The sequence below is a fragment of the Echinops telfairi genome, unplaced genomic scaffold (genome assembly GCF_000313985.2).
Source record: "Echinops telfairi isolate 266 unplaced genomic scaffold, ASM31398v2 ScPeMD7_7420;HRSCAF=8458, whole genome shotgun sequence".
NCBI classification, from domain to species: domain Eukaryota; kingdom Metazoa; phylum Chordata; class Mammalia; order Afrosoricida; family Tenrecidae; genus Echinops; species Echinops telfairi.
In genome coordinates this window covers 52,758,211-52,767,601 of record NW_022111320.1, presented here as the reverse complement: position 1 = coordinate 52,767,601, position 9,391 = coordinate 52,758,211, and the positions used below count along the sequence as shown (strand labels likewise).

The 9,391-nt window shown below is 54.0% G+C and overlaps 1 protein-coding gene across 1 annotated transcript; it reads left to right on the top strand.

Annotated features, from left to right (window-relative positions):
* Positions 1 to 4,990: 4,990 nt before the first annotated feature.
* On the top strand, positions 4,991 to 6,583 carry LOC101641264 (IQ domain-containing protein F1). Its single transcript, XM_045297379.1, has 3 exons — positions 4,991 to 5,047; positions 5,579 to 5,611; positions 6,140 to 6,583. Exons 2-3 carry the CDS (start codon positions 5,579 to 5,581, stop codon positions 6,581 to 6,583), a joined length of 477 nt encoding a protein of 158 aa, XP_045153314.1. The 5' UTR covers positions 4,991 to 5,047.
* The last annotated feature ends 2,808 nt before the right edge of the window (positions 6,584 to 9,391 follow it).

Genomic DNA, 9,391 nt, shown 5'->3' with positions numbered 1-9,391 from the left:
CACAGTTCTTTGATAAATTTAAAGAAAAACAGGACTGGGGACCTCCAATAGCATTTGACTGTTGTTTCAGTTAACGATAACTGTGCACAAGGGGAGAATAACCCCTTTGTGGCCTCCGCTTCCTGATATTCTCACGAAACTGCCTCTCTTTCTCCTCTCTCCCCCCCCCCCCCACACTCCCCCCTGGGAAGCACTGCCTCCCTGGCCTTGACCTGCCTGTCATATTAGCTGTTTGCTCCGTTATCAGGACTTCCCACAAGAGGAGACCCACTCCCACACATCCAGACCAGTGATTTTAGATTTGTTTCTCTGTTTCCTTTGACATCCATGAAGACATGCTGACCAGGAGGCTGTGAAGAAGGCGAGAATGAGCCTTCTAGGCCGGTGGGTGAGGGACAAAAGATGGAGGGGGTCCCAGCAGTCTTGGACAGCACTGCCACTTTCAGCCTGGCTGACGGAACACCTTCCCTGTTAACCACGCACACGAGGTTCGGCCTGGGGCCGATCTGCTGTACAGACCTCTCTAACCTGCTGGGGGGCAAGGATGCCACTTTGAGGACCAGGGTGCCCCCGGGACACCAGCCAGGGCCTTGTCTGTGGCTGCACATGCATCCCAACTGTGGTGGGGGCGCGAATTATGGGAAGTCCCCTGGACGTCAGAAGAACAGACCAGTCTGACAGTCATCACAGCCTCTCCCTCTCCCCCTCCCACCAGTCATCACAGCCTCTCTCCCGCTCCTTACCACTGAAGCCTCCCTGACTTTCTCAATCCCTTCACTCATTAGCTTCCCGCTGACATTGTTCAGCCTCAGGTGCTCTTTCCCTGCCCCCTCTGCATCCCAACCAGCCATCCCACACCATCCCCATCCGTATCGGGTTATTGGGAGATTTCCGGCTGATTCTGACTCACAGCCATCCCACGTGTCTGCTGGGCTGTCATCCCCTAGGTCTTCCTCCTCCAGAGTCTGTTGGGCTCAAACGGCCAACCTGGGGATTAGCAGTTGAGTATTAACTGCTGCACTATGAGGGCTCCTGACACTCACCATATACGAGGTGTGTGAGTTCCGGTCGACTATCATATGTGTATAAGGAATAACTTTATATCAAAGAGTACTTGTATATTAAGAAAACATCCCAGCCCAGTCCAGATCAAGTCCATAAGTCCAATATTAGCTCATATGTTTGATACCAGTCTATACATTCCTCTTCAGACTCCCAAAACACATGCAATGATGCAGAATGCAGGAAGATCACAGGCCAGTGGGTGGAAAGTGGTGGATCCAGTGGCAGTGGAAGCATCTCAGTGCTGACAGGGGTCTCCAGGTGGCTCCTCCTGCTCCAGGGCTCTGGCTCCATCAGCGTAGCTCCATGTGAGTTCGCAACAGGAATGCGTATCAGAGGTAGTGTCTGTCCCGCCTCCAGGCAGGAAGACTGGAGTTCCCAGAATCCTCAGGCGAAGGCCATGCCCACACAGAGGCCTCATTGACTGTGACCTGATTGACAGGCTAGACTCCACCCCTTTGCAAGTTGACAGGTGATGTAACTGCCACACAAGCATATCCCCACCCCCGCGTTTTTTTCAAAGATAGGTATTTATTTATTTATTTTTACAAAACAACCTCATTGCCTTCAAAATACTCTCCGTTACACTTAATACCTTTGTCAAATCTGTGATTCCATTCTTGGAAACGTTTTTTAAATTCATCTGTTTGGATGGCTGGCAGCACCTCCCTCATTTTTTTCTTCACCTCTCCTCTGTGATCAAATCACTGTCCTTTCATGTCCCCCTTCATTCACAGAAACAAAAAGAAGTTGCATGGAGCAAGGTCAGGTGAGTCAGGTGCATGGGATGAGAGGCACGCTGTTTTTTTGGCCAAAAACTGGCACACCGAGATGGCTGTGGGAACAGGTGCATTGTCGTGGTGGCAAAACCAGTCTCCTGTGTGCCACAAATCAGGCCTTTTTTGTCACACACTGTTACAAAATATTTTCAGAACCTCTAAATATAAAGCTTGATGAGCAGTCTGACCTAGTGGAACAAGCTCCCAATGCACGATTCCCCTCACAGCAAAACAAATGAGCATCGTCTTGATCTTTGATTTCACTTGACGAGCTTTTTGGGGGCGAGATGCTGATGGCGTCTTCCACTGGCTTGTTTGCTGTCTGCTTTGGGGTTGTAGGATAGCACCTTGTCCCGTCCCCAGTCATGACCTTGGGAAAAGTCCGGGTCACTTCGGAGCTGTGCTTTCAAAACACAGCAGTTTCCAGGACAGGCTTTTCCCCTCGAGGCACAACTTTCCCAGCGACCCTTCGCATTCCAAAATCTTCCATTAAAATTCGCTGAACTGAGCTCTGAGATAGTCCAGGTAACTTCCCCATCTCTTCAACGGTCCGTTATCAGTCTTCCAGCACAAGTGCTGGATTTTGTTGACAATTTTGTCTGTTTGGGAAGTTGATGTACATCCATAAGGTTTGTCATCAATCGACATTTCACCTCTTTGGAAATGAGAAATTTTCCCCATAGCGCTGTCCTTGCAAGCTGTGTTCAACTTTGCAACAGTTTCGGCAGCATTTTTCCCAAGCAGGAAACAAAGTTTCACAGCCGCACGCTGTTCTCTGAAATCGGCCATCACAAAAAAACGAGGTTCCAGTGAAACTGCTTTGATGAGAATATTCACTGTGACCAGAGAACCTTCCCAGGCGACCCTCTGGATGTGTTCCCTCAGAGCGGAGAGTTGCTGAATGCTCGCCTAGCGGGAAAAATGTGTGCTAGGAAAGCTCTGCCCTTTTCTGTTTTAGGGGGGGCGTATCCCCTGGTACATATTCTCAATGTACTTCTCAGTGACCCCCTTGAGGCTGTGACTCAGGGGGGCCTGGGCCTTGCAATGACCCTTGGACCTTGTGGCTCCAGGAGGGTCTCTGAGGCCAGGCCCACATCCAGGTAGGACCCTGCTCTGATGGCCACTCCACTCCAATCCCGACTCTGGCCTGCGGCTCTCAGGGCCAGAAGAATGCAGGCGAGCAGTAAGGGCCACTCTAACCCGAGAGAGGGGCCAGGCCAGTTCTGGGGGTCTCACGGGGCTTCCTGGGCCAGGCGTAGCCCAGCAGTCAACACCTTCTTTCCAGAGGTAATTATTGTCAATAGTTTGGGTGTAAACTCTTTTCTGCTCTATTTTTATATGCATTTATAAGAATCCTATACCGAGATAAATTTGTTTACAGAGCTCAGTTACCTTCACATTTACAACCTGTAAATGCATCTTGGATATGAGCCCTTATCGGTACCTGTAGATCACTCATTCTTTTGGATGGTTAGGCAGTGTGGTAGTTACATAATCTGCCAAATAGAGGGTAAAAAGAGTGAAGGCGTGGTGTCTAGCCTGCCAATCAGGTCGAAGCTAGGTGACCTCATTTAGAGGCCCGATGGAGATAAACAGCTCACTGGAGCCCAGACCTTCCACATTCCTGTTGACAAGCCACGTGAAGCCATGCTGATGGCAGCGAGGAGCTGGAGGGGCCACGTGGAGAGCCGTGCCAAGACTGAGCTGTGCCAAGACTTTCCACCCACGGCCTGTGATCTTCCAGCTTTCGGCATCATTGCAGGTGCTGCATGAGTCTGGAAAAGAATTCATGGATTAGTATTGGACATATGGGCTCATATTGGACTTATGGGCTAATATTGAACTCAGGGAGTTGATCTGGACTGGGATGGGATGTTTTCTTAATACATGTGTTAGACAGGGTTCTCTAGAGATATAAAACCAGGATATTTGTGAATATATATATACATATATATACACAGCATGAAGAAATACAACAACTAATTAGTCCTCACAGCAGTACAGAGGGCTCAGTTCAACTCACGTCCATGAAACAGTTAATGTACTGGAAGTCCTTCACCTCATGAGGGCTGCTGGGTCCAAGGTGAAGGAAGCAGACAGCTGAGTCTTCCATAGAGCAATGCAGGCAGTCTGGCCACAGGCAGCAAACAGCAGGGCGGGTCACCAACAGTCAGCCAGATGACAGGGTCCGGCAGCCCCCCGCTCAAGCGTGGCGAAGCGGGTCTTGAAGGAACCTCAAGCTCTAGTGACAAGATCCACAGGTTGGCAGTCCCAGAGGTAATGTAGCTCACAAGCTGAGGCAGAGAACTAGCTAAAGCAGCTGCAGGCTGGTCTGATTGCCAGAAAGCAAGAGAGAGACAGGCGGGGCTTGCCGAGCCATTTATCTCTTTGCCCTCCAATCAAACTGCAACGTTATTAATCCCACATGTTCCTATTGGCCAGGTTGGCCCAGTAAACCTACCTATCACAATATAGAATTACTCTTGGATATAAAGCTCTCTCTTCCACACACGTGAGTCTCCCTGGATGTTTCTCCAGTGCACCTGCGTCTCGCACAGGCAGTGTCCCGGGGCAGGAATTGACTGCGAACCATCTCACTCACTCTCCATGGCTGGATGTTTATGTCTGAGTCATGCTGTGCTTTTTCCAGAGACCGTCTCTCTCGCTACACTTTTGCGTTGAGGGGGTCAGTAGTTCTGGGGTTTTGCCTCTGTGGCCAGGGCTTTGCCCATTTCTAGCAGAAAAGAGCGGGAGCACTTTCATCTTTCCCTGGAGGGAGACCCACTGTTGGGGCGTCCACCTGACGCCCGAGTCACAGCTGCCCTTGTGACATCACCAGCCTCCCCTCTCTGCTCATCATCCTGCCTGGGCCACGCCGAGGCAGACACAGACCTCAGGGGCCTGGAACCATCTGCACCCAATCCATGTGTGGCCAGCGGTGAGTGTGAGCCACCTGCACACAGCAGGCATGTGCAGGGTGTCACCATGTCGCTCAGGATGAGGGGACCCCCGTTCGCATCCGGAGACACGAGGAACCCGGAAGCTAAGCAAAGAAGGGTGGGGGTGTGGTGGGTGGGTGTCTCTCTCACGGTGACGGCAGGGTCTGAAAAATGGAGCAACCCAGCAACGGCGCTGTATCTCAGCAGGCTGAGACGGCGGTATCTCTTCTGTCGTCACCACCAGAGACTACCGAGAGATCGCCGAAGGTAGGCGGAGCTCCGAGTCAGATGCGCCTGTGTCTAGCACCTTTTTCAGGGTCCGGAGTTAACAGTGAGGCTCCACTCTCTCATCTATCTAGCCTCTTCCCCATTTCCTACCCCCCCACCCCCCAAACCATTTTCTTGGGAGAAAGATCTAGCATTCCACCATTCAGCCACACCAAGCAGGATTGTACAATTGCCTACCACCATCCGTTTCAAAGCATCCTTCCCCTTGCAGAACTCCTTGACATCAGCTCCCTTTTACCCCACCCCACCCCCACCGTACCCCCAGACCCCCTTATTCTACTTGCTGTCCCTATAGGTTCATCAATCCTGAAAAACAGGAAAACGTATGACCAAAATTCAAGAGGGTGACCCCCAGTGACATCACACATCTGAGAAACAAACCCAGACGGGAGGGGACCAACTGAGAAGGTTTTCACCGTTGAGGCCAGGCTTATCATTTGGATCTTGTGTCTCATCTCTCCCACCCTCTACCATGGATCGAGGGAAATCACCGCCCCATTTCCTTTGCAGATGAAAGAGGAGGAGTCCCCGTGGATCAGAAAGGTATGCAGCCCAGAGCGCCCAGGGTTAGGGGTGGGGGTGGGGGTCTGCGGATCTGCACAGGAATGTCCCAGACACGCGAGGCTGGGCGGTCAGAGCTGCCTGGGGGGTGCGTGCGTGTTGGCTTGAGAATGGACACTCGGGTGTGTGAAAGTCAAGAGTGAGGAAGCAGACGAAGGGTTCGAGATCACGTTTTCTGAGGGAGCGGGGCTTCGAAGGCTTCGCCCGGGAGGAAGGACCGTGGTCACTCACTGACCCAAAGGTCATGGCGGTCGGTCCTGCCTAAGGCCGGCCAAACCCATCCGTGTGAACTGGGCAGCTGGTGCTGCCGGCCTGCCGTCTTTACACATGAGGATGCCCCCTCGCCCCCTGGACAAGGCACCTGTGATTGTGAATGTCAGTCCAGGACATCTGACTGCCAAGGCTCCTGAGCTGCGCAGGGCAGAGGGCCGGGGCCCATGCGGGGCGCTCTGTGATGCAGGGTGAGTGAGGGGTGCTCCCTGAGCCCCCACCCTTGTGTGCTCTTACAAGCCCTTAGAGAAGACCACCACCTCCCTGGAACATCGGAAAGCCATCGAGATCCAGGCCTGGTGGCGCGGGACGCTGGTGCGGCGGACGCTGCTGCACGCGGCGCTGCGGGCCTGGGTCATTCAGTGCTGGTGGCGGCTGACGCTGGCCCGGCGGCTGGAGGGGGAGCGGCGGGCCGCGCTGGACCTCTTCTCGCGGCGGGAGTGGGCGGCCGTCCAGCTGCAGGCCTGGCTCCGCATGTGGCTGGCGCGCCGTCGCTACGCGCAGGTGCGCGCCGCCGCCCGCACCATCCAGGCCCGCTGGCGCGGCCACGCCTGCGCTTCGCGGGGCCTCATCCAGGGCCACTACCGGGTGCTGGCCCACGGAGTGCACGTGGAGCTGCAGATCCTGCAGGCCCCCGGGCCTCTCGTCGTGACCCAGCATCTTCTCCTCCCAATAAAGGAATGAAGCTGTCGCTCCAGCCTCTGTCCCTGTGGGGTCGGGGCTGGCCCTTCTGAACAATCTACAGGGGTTCTGGGAGCCCTGTGCCCCAGGCGGGCCAGACCACGACGATGAGCACAGTGCTCCGGTCAGAGGATGTGGCCTGCGTCCTCCAGACAGTTAGGCCTGGGGCCTTGGGAATCCAGGGGCGGCCCCACTGTGTTCTAGGGGTTCAGCAGGAGTCAGAGCCGGCTTGACGGCAGGGGTTTTGGGTTTGGCTGTCTGTCCCAGGCAGGGACAGGGAGGTGCAGGGTCGTCTGTCCCAGGCAGGGACAGGGAGGTGCAGGGTCGTCACGTTGGCCCACCCCAGGGCCTCTCATTCACGCTCGTACGCATACAAAATCCAAGGGACATGGATCTAGACTCTAGGTTCTAGAGTAAGGTGACCAGATTTTAACATTGGTAAAGCGGGACAAAAGCGGGACACCATCGATAAAACTCATATCCTGGTGAAATACAGTAGTCACATGGCAGCTGTTTCCATTCTTTCAAAAAATCGGGACTTTTTAAAAAACGCCGCGGGAAAATGTATTACAACTGGGGACTGTCCCGTCAAAAGCGGGACGTCTGGTCACCTTATTCTAGAGGGGCCACAGCAGAGTATACCTTCCTAGGGAACTAGCAGGCGAAGTTGGGGGAGGAGCACAAGAAAGAAGAAAAATGTTCTGCAATCGCTTGTGCAACTCTCCTTCACGTCATCGAACTCTTGGTTGGGTGAATACGGCCACCCTGAGCCCACCCTGTGGCTGGTGAAACAGCAGCTCAGGGTGGCTGCCGTGGAGATGGCAAGCAAGGGACATCGGTCAGGGTTTGGCTGCCCGCTCCCCACCGATGTTTGAGAAGAGCTGCCCACCGACCCTGTGATGCTGCCCCTGGACCTGGATTCCGGTACCAGACCTCCGAGTCGGAGCCTGAGACCTGAACGGACGCTGTCAGTGAGCACGGAGCCCGCCCGCTCCCGCCTTGTGGGAAACAAAGATTTGTCCCCCAAATATATGTTAGACTTAGGACACTGCTGGCAGCTAATGGTAAAAGTTGCTTCCCTGTAGGCAGTCAGCTGCCAGACTGCTGTCTCCTCCCACCACCAGGGGTAGGCCTGCTCCTTGCTGCTAAGGACAACGGGCTACTTCTCCCTAAAGGTTCCGTGGGTGGAGCTCACACTCTACTGATAATGGTCTATAGTTGAGCCAGGGAACAGGTCAAATCGGCTCAGTGACATCCAAAGCTAGGCTGCCATCCTGTATCTAGGATCCACCCATCTTGCCACATGTGTACCCCCAATCCCTCCTCTTCCTATTGCGTGGATAACCCTAGATCACCCCCTCCCATTACTGCATTACCTATAGTACAACCCCTTCCTGTGACGGATGTCTTCACCTGTAACTAGGGGGCTTGCACATCCCCAGAGAATATAAAAGCCTTGGTTAGCATTAGATATCTCTCTCTCCACGTGGACCACCAAGCGGGGCTGAGGGAGCACTGCTACCATGAATTGTGTCTGACTCCATTATTTCTCTCTCTCTCCTATCTCTCATGCTCTCTATGACTTTACTATAATCTTTACTTATTGTCGCTGTGCAATTGCGCCTACCGGGCCGTGATGATGTGTTAGGGGCAGGGTCCCAGCCTCAGCTCCACTGACCCTCCAGCTTCAGAGCTGGCCAGCGTAGGAGGCTTGGCCTGCCCCGGGGTGGGGAAAGAAGGTGCTTGGCTCCAACTACTCAAATTATGAAATGTTAAGACACCTGTGAGAGCTCCCAAATAAAACGATGAATAATGAGTTTTTTAAAGGTATTGGGTTGTTGGCAGATGCCAGCTGCACTCTCAGTAAGACTGGCTCACACGGAGCTGGCCCTGGGTGGCCACCTGGGGTAGGAGGAGGGCCCGGTTCTGCGAGGCTGCCGGATGTCTTGCCTCTGGCTCTAGGGTGGGATTCCTGGCTCTGCTGCTCGGTGCTCTGCTGTTGCAGGAACTGGGGGTCTTGCAGGAGGGCCCAGGGAAAAGAGCGGACCCTTTGGAACCAGGCCAACCTTCGGGCAGACCCTGACTCCACCACTCACTGGGGTGGCTGTGGGCAGGGCACTTCTTTCTCCGGGTGCAGGGTTTTGGAGCCCTGCAGGGTATCTGGTTATCCATCCCCTCCCTGAGAACGGGTTATATATACGTAAAGCAGCAGTGGGTGTTTCTCCTAATAGTCTTATCAGCATGTAACTTAATAGGATATAGCCCAGGGGTTCTGATATGAAGAAGAGCTGTGGGATCACCAGCACCATCGATCGTAGAACATGTTTCTTCTTTCTTGTGCCCAGCCTGGTTAGCTCCCCATCCCCCACGCCCCCCAGCCTCCCCTGCTAGGTCCCTAGGGAAGCAGTCATCCCTTACGGGGTCTCTACATGGATGTAGCTTGGGCTTCGTACACGTCAGAACCTACCCGACAAACAACAACAATGACAAAGTAGAACAGAAACCATCTCCATAAGGAAGGAAGCAGGACACTAAAAACCGGGACAAACCTGAGGGGTCGGAGGGGTCGGTGGCACGTGGAAGCTCGGCGGCGTATCTGCCGCAGTCCACTTGACAACGCTGCCCAGGCCGCCAGAAGGTTGTTCCGGTGCCTGCAGATCCAACCCCAAGCCCCGTGGCCACGGGATAACAGTTCTCTGCTGCTTCTCACACGGGCGTTCTACCCCGAGTCCAGGTGAGTGTCTCAGTTCCTTAAACCTGCTGCAGGTGAGTTGAAGGTAAAGCCCCATTTGCTTACTGGGTTTCACATGG

Coding starts and splice junctions, on each gene's coding strand:
- LOC101641264 (XM_045297379.1), top strand. CDS start 5,579: ATGAAAGAGGAGGAGTCCCCGTGGATCAGAAAG. Junction 5,612..6,139: donor AGTCCCCGTGGATCAGAAAG/GTATGCAGCCCA, acceptor TGCTCTTACAAG/CCCTTAGAGAAGACCACCAC.